The following is a 23,862-nucleotide window of genomic DNA, read 5'->3' as shown; positions in this document are numbered from 1 at the left end:
ATTGAGGATTAATGGTCGTTAAAATCTGACAAGTGGCTACTCCAAGTGATTAAATTACTTTGGTGTTTTGAACACTAAATTTACGAGGCTGGGGGACTCTTGAATTTTATTTGAGAGTTGTATATCCTTTTCTAAAGAGTTGCTATGTACCTCAATATTTCTTACATGTTAATTTACTAAATCATGCTGCATATAATTATTGACTTGTGTTCAGAGTATTAGACTGTAGAAATCCGAGTTGTTTTTTTTTTTTGTTATTTGATACATTTTCTTCTTAAAAACATAACTGCATTACTTAAGTAACAGTAGCAGTTGAAGTGTGGTTTGGTTTGGGTACTGTTAATTTTGTGTAGCTATGGCGTAGCAGTGAAGGGTCTATGGGTATTTAAAAACAATAATAGCTTGTACAAAGGACAATATCTCCTATTAGGGGAATAGCTGGAAGGGAATTTTAAATGGTGTTTTGCAAGTGAATCAGTATTGACTGAAAGATGCTTGTGCTTGTGTTCATTTAGATTTCTTTGGGATTTTTTTAAGTGTTATTTGGAGAAATTGGGATTTTTTGATGTGCAGTATTACTTGCATTATTTATATTACTACATTTATTTTCAGACTAATATAGCTACTCTGATTCTGTTCTGATGCTTCACAAATATAACATATTTTTCTTTCAGGAAATGTCTAGATACAAGCTAGTGCTCATTTTCCTTGAGTGTACGTTTATTCAGTATGAAGTATTGGTATGTACATTCAGTCAGAAATGTCATGGCATTGGTGTTTGCATAGTGGTCAGCTCTTCCTGCTGTATCTAGACTAGCAAACAAATGGAAATGATATTTTCAGTGTTGTAGGTGATGTTATTACTCGAGAAATAGCTCTGCTTTACACATGCAGACCTGTTTTTAGTACTGAAACACAAGTTTCAGAGCACATTTCCTGCTTGATCATATGGTAGTATTTTGGTGGGAGGTTTTTCAATCTGAGTTGAAGAGTCTGCTGTATAAGAGACTGGTGTCTTTTGTGCTAAATAAAACTGTCCAGAACAAAGAACGAAATGAACACAAGAATCCTGTGTCATTGGATGCATCTCTTTATAAGTGATTTCAGTAGCTAATGTATTTTCCAGTACAGTCATAAACACAAACTTTTGCAGTGTCCTAATGGTTGTGAAATATGGAGTATTGAGTTCATGAACTTCTGTGCTCCCTTTCTCAGACTCTGTTGGAAAACAAGGTTGCAGGTAGGCTTAAATCCCTGGAGTCTGTATCTCCCTGGATAATGTCTGCTCTGGTCTTCAGGCTGGAGATGGAAAAGTGCAGGCTTGTGTAATAACTTCATTGTGTATTGGGGTATTTGGTTAACATTTAAGAGCTTTGAACTCCTAGTTTTCTTTCTCTGAAAAATCATTGATACTCTGTGACAGCCCATGCTTGTTTCATTTGTGGCTGCTTTCTGTGAGCAATTATCATCAGAAACGCTGCAGCAAATTGGCATCGTATCACAAATGCTCCTGGAATGAAATCAAGCAGGCAAACAGTCCTCACATTAACAGGGACAGTCAGTGTGCATAGACAGCTCAAGAGAAAATGAGAAAAATACTGGAAAAGGTGAAGCTTACAAGACTGTAAAGATGCTGAGAATAGTTTTATAGTAGACAGGGAGCTCTCTATGCTGTAATTTGGCAGGGTAGTTATGGATTCTTTGACTGTAGAAGACAGGGCTTATGGCAAATATATGTGATAAACCTTAGCTTTCCACTAAATGCAAGTTGAATAGTGTTTATGTACTGACTCTGTGGTACATTCATCTTCTACATCCAGGTGATCTCAAACTGGTGGTTGCTGTACTGCTTCCATCAGTGTTAAATACTGCTTCACTGACCACTGATCCTGATTTCCTTACTGTTTTCCCATGAAATGTATCTCTTTGTGTCTCTGCTCTGTAGACTTTTTTAGCAAATTGGATAAAAAGGTGTGGCTGCAAAGGACTTGAGTGACAGATGGGAATGTCTATTTTAGTGAAATGTTGTTTTCTGCCTATGATTGAGAAGCTTCAATGCAAGTGTATCTAGATGCAAGAGGAAGCACAAGTGAATGATACTGTAAATAAGCAGGGAATCAGTGGCTGCTAGTCCAGTTTGATACTTACATCCAGTTAGTTGGAAATAGGTATTTCTTTTCAGTTTTACCCTTTCTGCCCTGCCTCCAAGTAGGCAGCATATGAAGCTCGTTTTCCTGTTCTAGCCCAAGAAGGCAGTGTATTTGTGAATAATTTCTATTCTAGTCTCCTTTTTCTTTCATTTAACCTGTATTGTGGTACTTTAATACATTAACGGTGTTTTACAAAAAGTGACATCTAATCCACAAAGGAGAAAGCTAGGGACAAATATATGTTCCTGATGTGTAAGTATGAGCTTAACTTCCTTCTTTATTCCCCCTCCTCTGTAGAATGTTCAGTAAGAGCCAGTACTTGTACAAAGTCTGTTCTAAGGGCAGTTGAGCTGAAATCTACTAAGCGATTCTGTTTGCTGGCAGATGTTAAAGTAGTATTGCTTTAATGAAAGCATAATCATCAGACATCTTCTGTTGAATTTTGAATGGATGGATTAGGGTTTAGTAAAATAAACCTCTCTTACACGGGACAAAGCATAAGGTCTTTCAAGTCTATGTTTGTGGTTAGTGTCTTACCTTATTGTAGTTCTTTTTCTTGAGTATAAAATGTTATTTAAGTATGAAGTGTTGCTAGCAAATGACTGACTGTTTTTGAGTGGTTTTGTTCATACTGTTCCAATTTACAGTATCATCTCATGACAATTATTCATTGTTGAGTTCAGATTTAAGGAAGTGGGAATTATATTGTTAAAAATATTACGAGTAATTTGTGCATTTTTTTCTTTTATCTTTGATTTTTCTTAAATACCCTGTGACACACCATTCACATTATATAACGTGAACTATCATCTGAAGTAAAACTGCAGTGAGATGTACTTTGGAACATTAATGCAATTGAATTTTGATGTGATCTGCACCTTCTAAAAAATTCCTACCAGATTCTGCATGGTTTTTTAAGATGTTTTGTTAGTTTCTTGTTCATTGTCAAGAGGGGGTTTATTGGGCCTGCAAGGTACTGTTAAAAGCAACAAGCTAAAGTAAAAACGATCAATATTTCATTTTAGAGTGTGTTTCAGAAAATTGGTTTAGAACTGCATTTTGATGGTTCATTTAGTGGTCTTGTATTTTCCCTGTAATATTAGGATGGCTGGCTGTTCCTCAACTTGTATTAAAATTGCTGGTGCTTAAGCCAATAGCTTACTTGGTTTGCAGGTCTAATCTATGCAACAAATTTAAAATCCCAGTTTTGAGGACAAAAATAATACATTGCATATTATGATTTTATTGTTTTGTGTTCCAGGTTGTGTTGAAGATCATTAAACATTACCAAGAAGAAGGACAGGGAAATGAAGTGGTCCAAGGAGTGCTGCTTGGTCTTGTGGTGGATGACAGACTCGAAATCACAAATTGCTTCCCTTTCCCTCAGCATACAGAAGATGATGCAGACTTTGATGAAGGTAATAATTACAGTTTTGTGAAACTTAGGCTAAAAAGAAACCTGTATGGGCTAAAAATGATTTTTTTCACTCACAGTGAGCAGAAGCTTGTATGTATTCAGAGTGGATTTTTAGTATGGCTTGAGGTGTTAGCAGGTTAATCGAAGTGCCATCCTGAATATCCAACATAAAGCTTGTCTGTATAAGGGAAGTTATAGGGGATAAATACTGTATTAAATGGACATTTATTTTAGGATAAGGCTGTCCACACAGGAAGCTATATTAGTTTCTGTCTGTAATTCATAATCACTTTAAAGCTTTTTATGGAGGTGGCTGTGTATGTGTGTGCATACACACACATCTGGATGTAGCTTGGCACATAGATTGCCTCTCTGTGGATTTGCTTGTACATTGAAAGCCTGGAGAGTGGAGCTTTGTAAGTTTTAAGAGGCTTTGGCTTACTTGAAGTCTGGGTGATCATTTTGCTTTCCAAGTGAGCTAGAATGGTTTCTATCATGAATGGTTTCTATCTGTCTCAGTGCTTTTTGCTGGTCCTAGTGATGTTTTGTTACTGACACAGTAAGTTAGTATGACTGGCTTGGCACAGAGTGACATCAAATTTATACAGCAAACTTAAAAGACTTGCAGTTCTGATCTTGATATTGTAAGTATCCATATGTGCATTTAATGATACTAGTAGAAAAACTTTATTAGGGCATAAAGAGTCAGAGTCATAACTTCAAGAGTAACTAAAGAGGCAATATAGTCAAAGTAGTTGCAGTTGATTCTGTTTTGATAATTCAGTTTGAGCAAGATCACTTAATCCGTAAGTATAAACTGCTTTTTCTTGCTAATGAGATTAGATATTATTAAATTAATATAACAGAAGAATCTTGGACCCTGCTTTTATAGCAGATATAATTTTAAGAATTCTTTGCAATTTGGTAAGGTTTCATAGCTGTTTATTGCTTCCTTTGTGGGATTATACAGTTAGCTCAAAGAAAATCTGCAAAAGAAAAAGGAATCTTAATTGTCCTTCAATAACATGATGCTTGAGTCAGAACTATATTTTACTAAAGCCTAAAAAAAGTTTTAAAGATTACTTCTCTTCTGGAGCTCTTCAAAGGATTGAAGTAATCTAAATTCTTAATTGGACCCTGTGCTTCATTTTTTCTGTAGAAAATGGCTGAATTATTTCCGTGTAGCTGATAGGAGAGTAAGAATTGAAACGAATTTCTCAGTGTCGGGGATGGGTTCAGCTCACTGTAGGATGGCTCCCATGCTGAGCTGTAAGCCTGTGATCTGGTATGCAGGGTTCAGCTCTTCGTGTTTGGGAGAAACTTCATTCCAGGAAAGTGATTTTTGGTACAAGTCTTTCTTTTTCCCTTTTTTAGCAAGTAGGCAATAATCCTTTCGTTAAGTAAGGTCCAAAGGCAAAGCTTCCATCACCTGGACCCCTTAGCTTTTCAGCTTTCTGTTCCCACGCTGTGGGCACAGAAAGCAGAGCAAACTCTATCCAGTGTGGGAAGTGAGCCTGTAGCAGTGAGACTGATGCTGCCTCTGGCAGTGGTGGGAAATCTGCAGCCAGGTCAGGGGAGCTTGCCTATGCTGAACCCTCTAAGCCAGTTCAGGAGAATTTCCCGTTGGTTTCCATCTTCCCTAGCCTGTACTACATGGATCACAGATATTTTGCCTCTGTATTCTTCTCAGTGAAATACAGTTAAATAGAGTGAACCATTTAGGAAATGGAAAGTGCTCATGTTCATTCTTTATTCCCTTTATCAAGGGGTCTGTTGAGCTCTTTAACCTATGTGGTAGAGCCTAGGGAAGATGAAAACCTAAACAAAATGGCTGTTGAGGTTGCTAGCTTTAGCCTTTGGTATCTTTTTAGACTCCTCAGAGTTGTCTTCTGTCTTGCCAATGTGAAAAACAATAATATTTTATAAATGCCCCCTGTTTGTTTTCCCTGGAGCTGTGTTTCCCTATGCAAGCATCCTGCCAAATTTTCAAAAGATTCTTTTTCCTTCTAGATGAAGATAATTCAAGTAGAGAAATCTCTTGTTATGTGCCAGAATATTAAAATTCAGGATGCTAAAAACCAAAAAAAACAAGGCACCTCCTTCCCCATAAGACTTGTGTGTTATTTCAGTGCCCTATCTGGCTTTATACATTTGCACAAATTCAGGCCCATAGATACGGATGGAAAGTATAAGGGCCTTGACACTTTAGCATTGCTATCACACAGAATAATACTTAATGTTGTGCTCTTGTGTCAGGATGATGTTGCATCTTCTTCTGCCTTAGTGTAGGCTTTAGTGGTGTTGAGGTGATTGTTGTTAAGAGAATTTGAGCTTTTGTACAGGAGAGTGATATTTGAGCAAATAAACTGTTGGGTAATTGGCAAGACACATTTACGTGAACGTTTTCCTCTTTTAAGCTGCGCAAATCTAATATAAAACACATTTTTGAGGGTGCTAAGAAAATATCCTTAAATTGAACTTGAAATAGGTATGCATGATATTTAAAATCAGTTTGATAAAGATGTATTTAACCTTGCTTACAACAACCATTTCTTCAGATATGCATAGTTATGCTTTTGTTATGGTGCCATTTTGTCTCTTGCTGCTAGTGCCTGAGATAATATCAAATTTTGACTATTTGCTGTTAGAGAATTCCTTCAAAAATTGTTATTTTAAAAAAAAACATATCTGAACTTGTTCTTTTAGTGCAAGAACATTTTTAATGCAGCTTGAATTGGACTATTTCTGAAACTACAGAAAACATTAGAGGTTTTTTAGCTTGAAGTAATTCTTATTGCAAATCTGGGCAGGCTGTCCACCACGTATGAATCCACAGGTGTTTTTCATCTTACAAAGTTTCTCCTGCAGTGTTGTCTTCCTACGATTCTTTTTACAAAGTGCAATTTTTTGGGTAAGATTTCCTGTCAGGGAAGTCTTAAACACTTAGGTTGGCCTGTTGCAGCATGAGATTTTTAGTGGGGGTGAGAGGGTTCAACCCAGCTCTCTGTTAGAAATCTGTAGGTGAAGTTTAGTTGATGATGTGTGAGCTAATGGGGGAAAATTGCAGAATTGTTGTTGAGTCCTCAGCAAAAGATGCTTCAATGTGAATGTTCAGTATTTTAGGGCTGCACTTTGGGCTTTTGCCTAGGCATTTACTTTTCACATAATTGTGTTTCCTTAATGCTGGTGCACTTAAATCCTCATAGGCATTGACTTTATTTTTCACAGCACTGATCTTTAATTTCATGAAGATACTTTTAGTGATTTACGTATAGAGCCCCTATTCCTGTGCCCCCTGCCTCCCCTTCCCCACGTCCTCCACCCTATAGATTCAACTTTTGTTTAGGGAAAATCAGATTTTGATCTAAGGATTTTTGGCTTAGGTACTTCTGTGAAATGATGCAGTATTCCAGCTTGTCTTACTGAGGGTAGTTTTCTGAGAAGTGCTTTCGCTTTAGGGCACTTCCAAGCCTTTGTCTGAGCATAGTTTTGCTGTCTTTCAGTTAAGGTTTACTAAAAACCTTATTTTCTGTATGTTCCTGCTGATAAATAAATGTATTTTTCATGTCTATAAATTTTATTTCTAAGCAACATATTAAATTCAATCCTTTGCACTTTATTGATTTTATCTTCGGTCCTTTTCACTGAGTAGCTTTTCTCCCCATTTAAAGGAAACTTATATTCCCTTCTTGAAAATCCAACAGTTAAAAATGAAGTATACCTTTTGTCACTCATTATAGATGTTGTGAGACATTATTTTGAAACAGATTTATTTCGGTCTGATGTATTTTAGTAACCTAGTTAAAAGCTAAGATAATAAATTAAATCCTGTGGTAAGTATGCCAATCGGAATTTTGAGGCAGTTATATAATTATACGTCAAAATAAGTTCTATGTGGTTGTAGCTTTTTCTTCTTTTATTAGACTCCCTCTGAAATGCTCCAGAAGGAAAGCTGATGCCTTGTCCCCCTATTTCCCAACGTGATTTTTTTTTTTTTTGTAACTTGAGAAGATTAGTTTTGGTTTTCAGGTTAGAAGTTAGCTAGATGATTAAAGATTCTATTACCTATGGTTTTCTGTGCTTTAGATACTATTTAGTTGTGTAATCATTCAGTAATGACTAGAAATAATGTAGTGCAACGTTTCCATAAACCCACAAATTTTTAACCTCAAATGGGTGCAGTTGCATGCGGACAAAGGTGTCACAGCTCATAAGTAGTGCTTATTCAGGATTTTACTTGGCTGGGGGCAGCAGCAGTTTGAACTGCTGAGCCTTATCTACAGAGCTGCCCATTCACTCAACTGCGACATGTGGTCCTTGCAGAAACAGAGGGCTTCTGGTAGAATCATAGAATCATCAAGGTTGGAAGAAAACTACAATATCATCAAGTCCAACCATTGCCCAGAACTACCAATGTAACCCTTGAACCACATCACCCAGGACCAGATCCAGATACCTCTTAAACACCTCCAGGGCTGGTGACCCTGCTGCCTCCCTGGGCAGCCTATTCCAGTGCCTGACTACCCTAACACTGGAAAAAAAAAAATAATACCTAATCTGCATCTCCCCTGTCTCAGTTTAGGGCCATTTCCTCTGGTCCTCTCACTGCAAGCAGGGCAGAATAGACTGGCCTCCACCTCCCTGCACCCTCCTTTCAGATGGCTGTAGAGAGTGATGAGGCCCCTCCTGAGTCTCCTCTACTCGAGACTGAACACAGCTCCATCAGCTGTTCCCTTAAGAAATTTCCTACACCTTTCATAAGCCTTGTTGCATGCAGTAGGGTCCAAATGGACTCCCTGAAGCTTGATTTCTTTTGCTAGTATTTCTGTAGAAGTCCTGGTGTCATTAAATCACAGCCCCCCAGCGGTGTTGGTTCATCTTCTTTCTGTAAAGGCTTCTGTCCAGGCTAGATTTTGTCAGTTTTTCTTTTTTTATTCGCATTTTAAATCAAAGGTTTTATCATTGTATTTATCATCTTGTATTTCACTTGTATTGTTGCATGACAGACCTTGAACATGCAGTGACTGTAACTATGTTCTGAATAGGCAGATGTAATTTTAGCTGACTGATTTTTTTCTTCTTTTTTTTTTTTTTTTTTTTTTTGTTTGTATAGGTTTATTCTCTTTAGGGATAATAGTTGTAGCTCATGTCGATTGTCTTATACTGTAAGAAAATGGAATGTTTATGAAATGAAGAAATCAGGTTACATGAAATTTGAGTTTTATTTCACTAAGGACAGGAACAGATGACCCAAAAGCTCCTAAATTGCAGTCTTGGTTCTGGTTCCAGTTGTAGTGCGTTTATCTAAATTCTTCATCCGTGTTTTTTGTAAGGCCTGTTGTAATATGGGAAGAAAGCCATACTGTGTAAATGTTGACTTTTCAATTACTGAGTGCTGGCGAAAGTCTGTCAGGTTTGTCCATGCATTTATGAAGTTACACTTTGTTCTCTATGTGAAAAAAGATACAGAATTTTAAGTTGTTGTTTTTTTTTTAATTTTTAATCATTTGGATGTAATGAATTGTGTGAAATAGTTCTTATATAAATTAAACCTCAATAAGGTTTAAGGGTCAATGGTCAGTTGTTAAGCATTCAAAATAATCTCCTCTGATCTTTGATTTTTTTTTTGTGGATTGCCAGAACTGATATTGCAATATACTGATGGATAAAGACATTATTTACTATGTGCTTGTCATCTAATAAGATGTATCACATATCCAAGTTTCTTTAATAAAACTGCTAATGACACCTGAATTATTTTGTACTTTACCTGTCCCTAGTGCAAGCCATTGATTGGTTTCCTGAAAGGAAGCCAATATTGGCATGGTTTGTGTAATTGTGATGGTTCAGTGGAGCAGCAGGCAACGCAGCCTGTTAAATACTGTGCCTAAGTTTTCATACTGTGCAGACTTACCTGTAATGACTGGAGGTTTTTGTCTTTAATGGATGAGAAAGAAGAAATCCCAATAGAAGGCTGCTTTACTGGGTGCGGGCTGAAGTGTGCCTTGGGTGTATGGATGCGTGTAGCTGTCTCTATCAGGTGCTGCAGTGTATGCCAGAGGATGGCTTTGTAATCACAAGTGCTAAGAAACAGTGCTCTTAATTCTGTTGCCCGAGGCAAGTGAATTGTCCGGGTGTCTCCCTTATGTCCCCCCACCCTGTGCCCGTGCCCCCCCGCCCCGTGCCCTGTGTCTGTCCCTCCCCGTGCCCCGTGTGTCCCGCTCCGTGTCCGTGCGTGTCCTCCCCGCTCCGTGTCCGTGCGTGTCCTCCCCGCTCCGTGTCCGTGCGTGTCCTCCCCGCTCCGTGTCCGTGCGTGTCCTCCCCGCTCCGTGTCCGTGCGTGTCCTCCCCGCTCCGTGTCCGTGCGTGTCCTCCCCGCTCCGTGTCCGTGCGTGTCCTCCCCGCTCCGTGTCCGTGCGTGTCCTCCCCGCTCCGTGTCCGTGCGTGTCCTCCCCGCTCCGTGTCCGTGCGTGTCCTCCCCGCTCCGTGTCCGTGCGTGTCCTCCCCGCTCCGTGTCCGTGCGTGTCCTCCCCGCTCCGTGTCCGTGCGTGTCCTCCCCGCTCCGTGTCCGTGCGTGTCCTCCCCGCTCCGTGTCCGTGCGTGTCCTCCCCGCTCCGTGTCCGTGCGTGTCCTCCCCGCTCCGTGTCCGTGCGTGTCCTCCCCGCTCCGTGTCCGTGCGTGTCCTCCCCCGCCGTGTCCGTGCGTGTTCTCCACCGCCGTGTCCATGTGTCCCTCCGCCGTGTCCGTGTGTCCCCCCCGTGTCCGTGTGTCCCCGTGCCCGCGGCGCCGGCCGGAGCCGCCGTCAGAGGGCGCTCGTGCCCAGCGCACGGGCCCGGCCCGCGCCGCCCTCCCGGCCGGAGGCGCGGGGCCTGCGGCAGCGCGGGGTGCACGGTACCTTCATCTGATAAAGTGCGTGTAATCCTACACAAACGAATTCGGAAAATATGTTACAAAGTGCATTGACTATCCTGACTCAGTGTTTTTTCGGTTCTTAAATCAGCCTAAATGCGCTGTGTGCTCTAAGGCTCGGTGTAGATGGGGAGAATTTGATTCAGACTTGCGTGTGTGTATCCTCAAAGCAGCACAGGAGCTTGGTTGTTCTGCGGGTTTGCTTCTTTGCTTCCCAATTCTATCACGCATAACTAAGAAAGAGGAGAACATCATTTGTGATGGAGCTCCTTGGCTTATCTAAGGGGATTTATGCTGCTGGACTGTGCAGACTTAAAAATTGCATATCAACTATCCCTCTTCTGATAGTATTGCACAAACTGCCTGAAATGCTTTGTTTACTGCATTTCTATATTTTCAAGTTGATTTTTACTGTAGGGGCAATGCTTTAAAGTGGTAGGTTAATGTTTTTGTTCAACATCTAATTTGGTATCAAAAAAGAGAAATTATTTTGCTGTTTAAAGTATCATGCATATTAAAGTTTTATTTAAATCATTTACCATTGAAATTTTGCTGCAAAAGAAGTTAGTGTAATTTGATTTAAAATACGAAATGTTCTACTAGCTCTTTCTTTCTTTATTTTTTTTTAAGAAAACATAATGGCATTTTTCCGTGAGCAATTTTAAACAGACAAACCTAGCCTAAAATCTGTTGTAGGCTGCTTGATTTTTTTTTCCCCCGTAATTTGCAATTGCAGGGATATTATAATCATACTTAGTAAACTTCTGTGCTACTATGCTTCTATGCACGTTACTGAAAATTTTTGTTTAAGAATGTTCACTTACTTAGCCTTAAAATGAAGTTAGAGAAGCGTGTTTTAAAACATAGGTAGTTAGATGCATGTAACCGTTTTTTAGCAGCATTAGAATGAGCTGGGATATTGTATCCAGCTCAGCTGTGCATTTAAATGTTTCATTATATGGAAGATTTCGTCTTGAAGCCAGGAGTTTTTATTTCATAGCTTGTGCTCTATCTTAGCCATATTCGTTATTTAAAGTCATTATATACAATAATATAGTTTGTTATGTGGATATTTCATATTATAATTTTGTAAGACTTGTAGAAACTCATTAATTTTTATATGGTAAGCAGTATGAAAGCCCAGTTTCTTTAACCTTCCATTTTGGTAAAGTATTACAAATGAGCCATTCTGAATTAAATTTTTTGGTGCTGATACAATCAGCTCAACTTTGACTAAAGACATAAAAGAGAACAGAAGCATATAACCAATTAAATAATTAAAGTGTGTGTGCGTGTATATATATATATATATATATATATATATATATATATATACACGCACACACACTTTTAATATCTGCTCTTGTGTCTACCTCTATGTGTGGAGGAACTAAAGCTTCATCCAGAATGAAGCCCAAACCTTGTGAAGACAGCATTGTCAGGTCTTTCTAAAAACTTTCTACTTCTTCATCCTTGATTATTATTCCTTGGTCTCGGACAATGTGGTACAGGAGTGGCTGTTTCAGTTGGACTGCCTGGATCACATTCTCTGTCCTTAGTGCATGTCTTGCTTCAGTCTGTAGCATGTCCTTTCTTAAGGGACCAATTGTTTGTGGACCTTGTGGTTCCCCTCGGCCCTGGCCATACAGTTGGTCTCTACACTCATCTGTTCTTTTCCCAGAGGGACTGGACCAAGAGGAAGAGAGAGTTCTTTTAACACCTTCTTATTACCTCTTTCCATTCCCCCTCCTTTCCTTTTTTTGCTAATGCAAGTATTTAGCCATTTCCTTTCCCAAAGAATGCTGTAATAAACTTGAGGGACCTGAAGGAAAGCACATCAAAATGAGAAAATCCTCTATTTTTTTTTCCTGAGAGCTAAAATTAAGGAAATGCCTATAGTTCTATTGAAAAGCAGTTCAAATCAGTACATCTGTGTGAAAGGTAATAGAAACTGATTGAAATAAATAGTAGCAGTAAATTGTGAAAAATCATTTTTATTCTTATTTCTTTTTCAATAATGTTTTATGAATTTATCAACTGCATAATGTGGAAAAATTACATAGCATTATTCTCTAAAAAAATATTCCATACTTGAGGTATAGTACACATGAAACCTAAGTTGCACCTCTTTTGTTCATAGTGTTCGCATTTATTTTATTGATGGAAAGGCAGAGACAAGAAGCTGGCCCAAGGTTCAGGACTGAATTTGGAATTAAATACTTGAGGAACAGGCTCGAAATCCATTTTGCTGACAGGAAACCCACTGCAGCAATGGAGTTAAAGAGATATAAGAATTTTTTTCATAAAAATTACAGAACTTTAAAGATGTTCTAAAAATATTAGTCTTTGATAGAAAAGAGAAAAAGCCTTTGTAGAGCTTGTTTATATCTTTATTTTAGCATTAGTTGTTTATGATTAGTATGTATTGTGAAATCGAGTGGTGCACTCAAAAATATATGGAGAAGCTGAGAAAGCTCAAACTGAGCAAATCTTGCTTATCTCTGTAGTTTGAAGGTAAGCCACTGTATAGAACATTAATATCAGCAAAATTTAAGAAAGTAAAAACTTCTTTAAAGCTCTAGTGAAGATGAGCAGGGTGTGCATAGTTGCGCATGTAATAGTATATAGTAGCTTAAATTTATATAATTCTTTACTGACCGCAACCACAAAATGCACTTCTTGTAGATAAGACTCTCACCCATCTAACTGAAGAAATTTACTCTGTTTTGGTTTGTGGTGTGTCGGTCGATAAGTTGCAGTAGTATGCAGCTTTCTTTTGTTTCACTGTGCTGAATACACAGTTTGATTTCTTTTATTGGATTACATGGTTCAGTACAGCGTAAATTCATGCAGTAGAAAAATATACGTGAAAATAGGTTGTTTACAGTAAAATACGTATATGTTTTTGTAAGTTTAGTGTGATAAATCCTATGTATTTATAGCCAACATGCAGACGTGTGGAGTTCTAGTCAGTAATAAAAATGGAAAGATTTCTTAAAACTTTTTTAGAAAACAAGACAGGCATGTTCTTTGTGTGATATATTTAGGTCATAAGGGACATCTGCTAAGGATAATTTTTTTAACACTTGCTAACAATCCTAGTATAATATGGCCTATTCATCAGTCATATTGTTCCTGACTTGGCTAGCGTGGATTTTAGTGATTCCCGATGTGCATTTAGACTCTCTTAATTGCTAGTTTCTTGCTGTTCTCTCTTATTGTTTTTAGGACAATGCATAAGCAGGCACAGGATAATCAAAATGGTTTCCCTGGCCATATTAGGTACCTAACAAGAGATATATTTGCTGTGCAATGTGTGCGTGTTTTTGCAAGTAGAAGTCTCGCTGAAATAAAAGAAATCTTACCAGGGAAGTAATTCAAGAATTTGAACATGCTACTCAGTGTCTGTGTATATATATATATTTATATATAAAGACCCGATCCATGTGGTGTGTATTGCAGATTTTATAGTGTTTTTTTATGCAGCAGAGAAATCAGAGGGGTAAGGGAGGAACTACAGACACTGAACATCAGGATTTTGAAGTTCTCGATAAACTGTTAAATTGTGCCAGGTTTGTGTCTTTGGTTGAGAAACAAAAGCTTCTTTAGAGATATTTGCAGTAGAGCTGAGATCTAATCTTTTAGGTTTTAATGAACTCAGAATTTCACTTAGCTGCAAGGCATTTTGACTCCTGAAGAGGTGCATGTAATGTTCTTGCAGTTTGCACACCTGAGGCAGATAATGTTGTGCTGCATTGTTTGAGGGAGAGATGTTATGGTGGGGGTTAGATTTTTGATATTAATGAAACAGGAAAACTGACCAGGTAAAGTTTGGTAAAACTGCTGAAAGGGGTGTTTGCAATTTGACTTCCACATGTAGATGGAAATAGATTTTTTTTTCTTTCCTTTTTTTTTTTTTTTTAGGGTTGGTTTTTCTTTTTCCCCCCCTCCCCTTTTTCCCAATTTGTATTGCTCCATTGTTCCTCTGTGCTTTTACCTATGGATAGAAAAATAGCTGTTTAATGCATTAGGATACCTGTTATAATAATTGTTTTATCTTGATCTGTTTTCTGCTGCTCTATGATAGTGAAAGGAATTAAAGCTAAACGTTGTAGCTTTTGCAGCAATTTGGGAGAAGCTTTCTTTATAACTTACTCCAGATGTTGAATCTTGTTTAAAAGTAAGTAGTGTTATCCCTCTGATCAATTTTGGGAAGAACAAAACAATTTTGCTTTCTAGATTTGTTACTCTCATTTTTACTCAGTCATTTTAGCCAAGCACAGTAGATGATCTTTAAAATCCCACATAGCTGCAAAACATGAAAATTTTTTATTGTTGCTTTGTTTTTTTTTTGTTTTGTTTTTTTTTTTCCTTTTTTTTCGTGATTTTTACTTCTGTTCTAACAAAACATGCTTAGGAAGATTGGTTTGGACTATCAAAGCTGTGCCAATGATTGAGAGTAAATCAGCCTGGGACTGTGAAGTCAGTTGTTGAGTATAATTGAAAGACCATAGATTACATAAATGTTGATTTCATTCAGCGTTTAAATCTGTATCTATATGGCTTAATTGAAATATTTCACCGAAGTATTTTAATAGTTGTTCTCTACATTGAATAGTGGAAAATTTCATTCATCTACGCACAGTTAATTCAAACAGTTTGGTTAAAAGTGTGTGTAAACTACTTTACTTAGAGTATGTGTACAGTTTAAACAGAGAACTGCTGATTTTCTGTAACTGCAGCCTGGGAGAAAGGAAGAAGGAAAGGCTGAGAAGGGAACTGAAGACGCTGTTGTAAGGATGCAGTTTGGACACTGGGTGCCACTCCTGGTACACAATGGGGCTCGGAAGACTTTCTCACACGCTAGAGCAGCAGGCACTTGTGAAAATGGAGGTCTCTTACTGAGGAAATTCTGAAGGTCTTCGTCCTCTGAGCCTAGTGGTTCTTGTAGCTGAGAAACACTGTCCTCAGTCCTAAAAGGAGTAACTAAAGCTATAAGGGCAGGACTTTTTTTAAAAATTATTTTGATTCTACTGAGAATGGTTTTCTAGATTTGATCTCTTGCTGTTTAGTTACATACATCTTATGTATCCCATCATGAATAAGAGAGACAAGGGTGCAACACCAACTGTTCAGAAACTAGACCAAATATGACAGTTCTCCTCAGAAATAGAAAAAATAATTGCAAAAATAAAAAAATGAAATGTCTGCCCTGCAAGCCTATGTATATATATAAACATACTTTTTTTTATATAATTCTGTCGTGCTTTTTTGATTAGTTCAGTGTCAAATTCGTTTGGTGGTGTGTTACTGATGGAAGACTAGAGGAAAGGACAGTTGAGGATGGGTTTGAGATTGGTCAATTTACTAGACTTTGAGGCAGTGATGGTTTCCAATAGGCACCAAGTGTTGAAGATATTAGGAATGCTGAGGAGATGGAATAAGGAGTGGGAGTAAGAAATGTTTAGATGTAAATTGGAATGAGGTTAGTGCTTCCACCCTGAAAGCTGTGTAGCTCTCAAACTAGGAAGCGTGACCTGATTTATGCTTTGCTGTGCTCATGCCCAGAGGCGTCAGCTGGCTCTGGGTGTCCTGAACATTATACAAACACATACTTGCTCAAACATTTTAGAAACAGCACAGGAGTTTAGGTGTCCAGTTCTTAATGGCTTTCAGTGGAATATTGTTGGCATCTCTACCTGGATAATTTGGAAACTGAAATTTCAGTTATAACCGAAAGGCAAGTGAGGGTTTAGAAGGCGAAATACCATAGCATTTTGAAATATTAGACCTCTAAACCTGATTTCCATGCAAAAATTTTGTCTCTTTTGTATGAAAAGAAATTGAAATAGTGGGTCAGAAAATAATACGTGCTTGGAGGGGAAGCAAGACACTACTTGAAATGATGAATGACAGGGTGAGGGATGAGGAAGCACCATGTAAATTCTACTTTGATGCAATGGTGTAGAATTAAAATCAAAACATCCCTCTATCCTCAAATGTAGAAATTTGAGCTCTTAGTTTTACTTTTTGAAATGATATTTGAAAAAATATTTCTGCTATTCACAGTGCTGTATTGTATGATACTTGACCAAATCTTCTAAGGCATTTTTCTTGTAATGATGTTTCAAGTGAAAAATTAATTTATGTATTTGGCCACATAAAGCACAAAGTTAAATGAAGAATAAAGGTCAAATCAGCTTTTTGTTCTCTTTGCCTGCTTGCTGTCAGAGCTTATAGTAATTTTAAAGATATTGACTTCCATAAGTAGTTAAAAATTTTGACTGTGTTTTTACATGAAACTTGCAGATTAAATCTCCTAAAGTTCACATTAAATTTTAAAATTTTTTGGGCATTTTGGATAAACATATTGGCCCACAGAAAACTATGGCAAACATGAGTCATTTGGTATTCCTCTGTAATTAGCTAAGCTTTATGTAGATGTTGAACAATGCAAAGACACACTGGTTTCTGTGGTTTTATCAACTATGGCGAAATGCCTGCTTTTAAAATGAATATTTTTTAACCTTTTTTTTTTTTAATGTTAGACCCTCTTATCAAAAGGCACCAGATATATAAACAGAGCCAGAAATGAAAGAGCTGGCACAAACCTTTTGTTGACACCTGGAAATCTATTAAATGGGACACTCGAAATAATGAGTATGGCATATGATAAGCTAGAGCCACCTGGGTTTTATTGGGCTACTCAATGCTTTGATCACAACTTATTTAAAGAGGTGTCTGTTTACAACATCAATGTTCCTTGTCATCACTGTGATTTAGATTTTAATCTGACACAATACAAAGAGGAATTGCAAAAATCAAGACAGTCCTCAAGTGGGAAACTGGCACGGGAGAGATGCTAGTTCAGTGTGTCAACCTGGGAACCAAAGCACCTGTTAAACAAGACCTGTAATCTGACCAGAGCAGTAGATAACTTTCAGCAGATGTGGGACACATCCTGCCATGGACAGAGTGGTAATAACTCAGGCTTGCTGGCAGCTTACAGATTTACATGGAATGGGTTGCTGTCATCTTCGATGGAGGGATCAGGTTGATGTCAGTAAGGCCGTGTGTGTGTTGGTGTGGTGCAGCTGTGTCCCTTAGGAGCTGGTGTCACAAGGAGGCAGGGCTGTCGGCCTGGTGCACAGCTCTGCAGTGCATTTCTGCTCCAGCCGTGGGTTACCAGCACAGCCCTTTGCACACATGCACATACAATGCAGATGTGCTCCTAAAGATTTCCCTTTGCTTTCTCTTCTTGCATTTAAATAGCACTTTAACATGAAAGAAAGAGCACTTGGGTCCAGCCTCTGATCCTGCTCATTCTTGCTAATAAATTAAAAAATTCTGATCCATCTTAATAACTTGAATAGGGGAAAGATCTGGTTTTATTCTTTCTGTTGATAAAATTTTGATACAGTTTTGCAGGTATGAAATAAAGCCATCACTATATACAAGTCATGTAGGTTATAACTCTTTGAGGCTTTGCTGATTAGCAGAGGTAGGAGAGCTGCTTGTTTGGTGGCATCTAGGTTTTGGTTTGGTCTTGGATACTTGAGCATATTATTGAGCCTCAAACAACACTGCTTTTCTTGCCAAGTTACTTGCTGCTGGAAATTCTTTCTCCCCTGCCTTCCAGCCCTCTTTTTTAGTCTTACAGCTATGTAACAGCTAGTGTTTTATAGTAATGGTGACGGTAGTTCTTAATTGGGATTGTTTCTGTTATGTGCTTTTAGTTTCTTCAGTGTAGAGAAAGTTAAGAGATACTTGATTAAATCTCTGTAAAGAAAAATGGTTTTGCCCAAGACTTCTTCCTGAGTCCTGGATGATTGCAAGAAAAAGCAGTGGGTTTAACTTGTATTAAAGGTGAGTCATGAGGAGAAGCACCTTAGGAGTAGTGGTACAGTAGGGCAGGCTGAGTGGAAGTCTGGGGAGATTGTGAAGGATACATTAGCCAGATGTTTGCTACAAACACTGTAATGGGAGGAAACGGCTATCAGATGACTTTTAGCTCTGTCCCTATGATTTTGATATTCTATTTATCCTGAATTTGAAAGAGACTCTTAAATTACTGAAACGGATGCATTTCAACTACTGTAATTTGATCAACTAGTTTAGTAATATTTTCCATACACCCTCCTATATGTGGAAGTCTTCATTTGTGCAGAGGTTGATGTGAAGGTGGTTTGATTTCATTGGAAGTATATACAGTTATGAAATGGAAACCCAACATTTGCATGAAAACATCCCAACTGTTATAGTTCAAGTATGTCAGAATAATATAAAGAAGAAATAATATTTTAATTATTTGTCATATTACTCAGTTGTATGTGTTGCAGTTTTTTCCTTTTTAACATAAAGGGGAGTAGATGATGTGAACATGGTAAACACAGAGTAATGCCCAAATGTCTTTTAAGATCCACTACTTTATAAAACAAGAACAAGTAATTTTAGTAGGAAATAGGGCAAATCCTCCCCATTTTAAATGTCTAATTTTGGAGGTGTTTTATTTTTTTGTTTCCAAATTGCATACAAAGTTAAAGCTTCCATATATATATTTTTTATTGGAAAATCTGTTTTTTCCTGTTATTTTTTAGCAACTGCAGTGTTAATATTAAAATTCATTAAATACGTGCAAGTAACTGTATCATTCGTCCACATTTACTGTTTCAGAACAAATAATGTTTAATAACGAAGCGAAATTTTTAGTAAGTTTTACCACTGACTTTTTTGCATTCAAGGAATTGCTTCAGTCTTAGTTGAAATGGCAGTAGTTCTGTATTTTCAGGCCATGCACATGCACTCTGCCTATAACCTTCCTGCTTATTTCAGTTTTCCTTGCTTGTTGTGTCACTGTGCTTGTACTCACTTGGAAAGCTTGGGTGAGCCTCTTTAAACACGTGTCCGCAGGAGATGCTGGGCAGCCTTGGTGGGCTGAAGTGCTGTCAGTGCTCCTGGTGCCCAGCTGGTGTGTTCCTGGGGCTGCAGCAATTCAGCCACATCTGTTAGAGCCAAGCCCTCGCTTGGACAGGTGTGAACTGGGAAGTGACATGTAAATGGGGACAGATGGTCACTGCCTAGGGTTGTCTGGACCTAGCTTGTGTGTTTAAGAGGCTTTCAGCTCTTTCTCTCGTTGATGGGTTTATTTCTTTCTGTATCGAGTCTCAAATGTGGCACTCTACAATGTTGAAAAGGTATGGACAAAAAGAAGCAAATGTTACTGGTCAGTTTTTATATTCAAGCGTCAACGCACAATATTTATGTATACTCCCAGTTCCCATTAACTTACTTCCCATTAAGTTACTTGCACCTTACTTCTTTCAACCAAATATGTGTGTTTGAAGTATGGAAACACATTGATAAAATTATTTTTTTATTGTAAATTTGGATAAAAATAATGGTCGTCAATTATGAGAGAATATTTTTGGATAGGCCGTTTTTAGGAACGGTGTTGTTAATGTTCTGGGCCTTCAGCTCAAGTAGACTTTTTTGGTTTTACTTCCTAGTAAAGTATTGGAGATCCTTGGCTCAAGTAAAGGCTTATTCCTGTGTTTTTGAAAATTACAGTAACAGTTCTAGTTACTGTTACTGCAGCTCTCCAGGTCGCAGGTTGCCAGGCGTGCCTGATACTTTTCCCTGAGGCTGTGGCCAGCAATTCTTTTGCAGAAGGTGTGCTGTGGTTTAAGAGCTGTGTCACTAGGTGAAGGAGCTACAGGAGGAGGTGAATAGGCTGCATGATATTTCAGCAAAGGAGCAAGTGATTGACCATTTCTTTTCAGAGACAGTACAGTCTCAAAACTCTTGGGAGTCTTAAACCTCCATTGTAGAGGAAAAGCAGGTGGATTCAGAACTCTTCAGGGTAATTAATCAAAGGACTATTAGTCAAGGGTCTGTTCATGGGGAAAGCTGGAAGCAGGTCACTGCACATAGCAGGAGGAAGGTTCCTCCTTGGAATTTGACAAGTAGGACTGGCACCTTCTGCAAAGGTGTGAGGCTCTGGAACTGGAAAGCCAGACAGATGATGAGGTGAGCAAAAGTCTTTCTGGGATAGTGGGGCCTCCTAAAGCAACACCACCTCTACCCCCCATCATGACCTCTGTTAACAGAAGAAGTGGGGTAGTTGCAATAGGAGTCTCCCTTCTAAGGGGAACAAATGGCCCAATATGCAGAGTGGACCCCACTCACAGGGAAGTCTGCTGTCTCCCAGGGGCTCTAGTGAGGACATTACTGGAAAACTCTCCAGTCTAGTAAAGCCCTCTGATTACTGTCCACTGTGGTTGTTCAAGCTGGCTGTGATGGTGAAACTTGAGATAGGGAGTACTAGTGGATCCCCAGTCTGCTTCACCTGATGTTGGCTATGGCTAAAATCTACCACACCTGAAATGTTTCTACACTAATACATGCAACGTGAGGAAAAAACAAGAGGAGCTTCAGGCTTTGTCCCAGTCTCAGAAATTTGACATTACTGGTATAAATGAAACCTGGTGGGGTGAGTCCTGTGTCTGGAGTGCCCTGTTGGATGTTTACAGGCTCTTCAGAAGGGACAGGCAGGGCAGAAGAGGCTGGGAGTTGTCATTGTACGTAATGCAAGTCTTGGAATGTATGGAGCTCACAGCTGACAATGGCACAATTGAGAGTCTCTGTGTGAGAATCAAAGGATGAACAAATATTTCAGATGTCATTGTAGGAGTCTGCTGTAGAGCTCTCAACCAGGATGATGATACTGATGAATTTATTCTTTGAGGAACTAAGGGACACTTACAAGTCAACTGCCTTTGTCCTTTTGGAGAGCTTTAACTTGCCAGAAATTAACTGGGAGCATCACACAACTGGTACAACCTGCACCAGCAGATTCCTAAAAAACCTGGATGACAGCTTTATGGAAGAGGTCCTTAGGGAGCTGACAGGGGAAGATTCCCACCTTGGTTTGCTGCTTGTCACAGAGTGGATCTCATGAACAAAGTGGAGATTGGTGGCTGAATTGGCCACATTAAATGCAAAGTGATAAAGTTTAAAATCTCTATTGACAGGACGAAAAGTGCCAGCAAAACCCCAGCTCTGGACATAAGGAGAGCAGACTTCAGGCTGCTCAGGGAGTTAGTGAGTAAAGCCCCCTGAGAAAATTTTTTTGCAGATGCTGGAGTCCATCACTGCTGGTCACATTTTAAACATTGCCTCCTAAGGGCACAGGAGCAGGCAATTCTCAAATGTTGGAAGTCATGCAGGGGAGGCAGAAGGCTGGCTTGGCTGAGCAGGGATCTTCTCTTGGAAATAAGGTCAAAAAGGAAGGTGTATGCCCGCTGGAAGCACATGGGAAGAATACAGAGATGCTGCTTGCTTCTGTAAGGAGAGAATTCGTGTGGCCAGAGCTCAGCTGGAGTTGAAGCTGGGCAGAACTGTGGGGCTGAATAAGCAGTTTTTTCAAATCTGTTAGTGTCAAAAGGCAGTGTAGAAATAAAATTGTCCTGTTACAGGATGAGGATGGTCACCTCACAAACGGGGACAGACACAAGGCAGGGGTGTTTAATGCATTCTTTGCTTCTGTCTTCAGCACAGAAGCCTCTGGAGGAGGCTCCAAGTGTTGCCCTGAGCTGGAGGACCATGACTGAGAGAACGATCAACTCCTGTTTGATGCTGAAACTGTACAGGATTTACTGCTCCAGCTGTATCCTTATAAACCTGTGGAGCCTTGTGAGATTTATCCAAGGATCCCCAAGGAGCTGGCTGAGGTCACTGCAGAACCTCTCTTGATCTTTGAGCTGTCTTGGGAATCCAGAGAGGTCCCAGGTAACTGGAAGCTGGCAAACATGATCTCAATTTTCAAGAAGGGCAAGTAGGAGAAGCCCAGAAACTACAGGCCTGTCAGTCTTACTTCAGTGCCTGGCAAAGTTAAGGAAAAGATTATTCTGAGAGATACTGAAAAATACCTGAAAGACAATGCAGTCACAGGTCACATCCAGCATGGCTTCATGAGAGGAAAGTCCTGATATCAAACCTGATTTCCTTTCATGTCACGGTAACCCACCTAGTCGATTAAGGGAAGCCAGTTGATGTAATCTTTTTGGATTCCAGTAAATCTTTTGATACTGTCCAGAGGATCCTTCTGGACAGCACCCAGCTGGTTAAACACATGGGATGGGTGAGCAGCTGGCAGAGGGGTCAGGCACATTTGTTTGTAGTGAATGAGATGACATCAGACTGGCACCGTGTCACTCATGGGGCTCTGCAGGACTTCATCTTGGGCTCTGTGCTGTTCAATATCTTCTCAAATGACTTGGACACAGGACTGCAAGGGACATTGAGCAAGTTTGCAGGATGATACAAAACTGGGAGGAGCTGTTGACTCCCTCAGAGGCAGGGAGGTCCTGCAGAGAGATCTTGACAAATAGAGGACTGGGTAATCCCAAACAATGTGAAGTTCAGTAAGGGCAAGTGTCAGATTGTGCACCTGGGATGGGGCATCCCTGAATGTAAGGAAAGACTGGGGAATGAGAGGCTGGAGAGCAGTGCCATGGAAAGGGACCTGGGAGTCCTGGTCAATGGCAAGTTGGACATGAGCCAGCAGTGCCCTGGCAGGCAGGAGGGCCAACCCTGTCCTGGGGAGCATCAGGCACAGCATGGCCAGCCAGGTAGGGCAGGGATTGTCCTGCTCTCCTCTGAGCTGGGGCAGCCTCACCTCGAGTGCTGGGGGCAGTTCTGGGTGCCACAATATGAGAAAGATATTAAACTAATAGAGAACATCCAAAGGAGGGCAAAGAAAGTGTTGAAGGGCTTTGAGGGGAAGCCATATGAGGAGTGGATAAGGTCACTTGGCCTGGGGAAGAGGAGCCTGAAGAGAGACCTCATTGCAGGCCACAAGTTCCTCCTGGGTGGAGGAGAAGGGCCTGATCTTGTCTCTGTCGTGACCAGTGACAGGGAGCAGCCTGAAGTTGTGTCAGGGGAGGCTTAGGTTGACTATCAGGAAAAAAGTTCTTCACCCAGGTGTTTGGGCACCTAACAGGCTCCCCAGGGAAGTGGTGACAGCACTGACAGAATTTGAGAAGTGTTTGGAGAATGCTCTGAGGCACATGATGGGGCTCTTGGTGGTGTGCTGTGCAGGGCCAGGAGTTGGACTGGATGATCCTTGTGGGTCCTTTCCAACTTAACTTATTCTGTAAATCCGTAAAGTGGTAAAATAATACACCTTACAATCTCTTCAAAGATCACTGTCATATCTTGATTAACACAAGGTCACCATTCTCATTTTATCAAGTTGTGGCTAAAAGCGATTAAAGAATTGTAGACATGGATGAATAACTAGAAGTTTAATAAAATTTATTTACTAATGCTAAATATGTTTTGTCTATATATACTTCAAACTCTTAAAATTTAAGACCACGCTTTTTGT

The 23,862-nt window shown here is 39.5% G+C and overlaps 1 protein-coding gene across 1 annotated transcript in view; it reads left to right on the top strand.

The window, feature by feature from the left end:
- The window catches only part of EIF3H (eukaryotic translation initiation factor 3 subunit H), an 86,267-nt gene that overhangs the window by 14,626 nt on the left and 47,779 nt on the right, over positions 1–23,862 (top strand). The window contains exon 2 of the mRNA XM_014870093.2: positions 3,412–3,568. Coding sequence (XP_014725579.1) covers positions 3,412–3,568 — 157 coding nt within the window. The remainder of the gene's footprint in view (positions 1–3,411; positions 3,569–23,862) is intronic.

This window comes from Sturnus vulgaris, chromosome 1 (genome assembly GCF_052056855.1).
Source record: "Sturnus vulgaris isolate bStuVul1 chromosome 1, bStuVul1.hap1, whole genome shotgun sequence".
In the NCBI taxonomy this organism is placed as follows: domain Eukaryota; kingdom Metazoa; phylum Chordata; class Aves; order Passeriformes; family Sturnidae; genus Sturnus; species Sturnus vulgaris.
The sequence above is the reverse complement of the archived record's forward strand: the minus strand, read 5'-3'. Positions and strand labels throughout refer to the sequence as shown.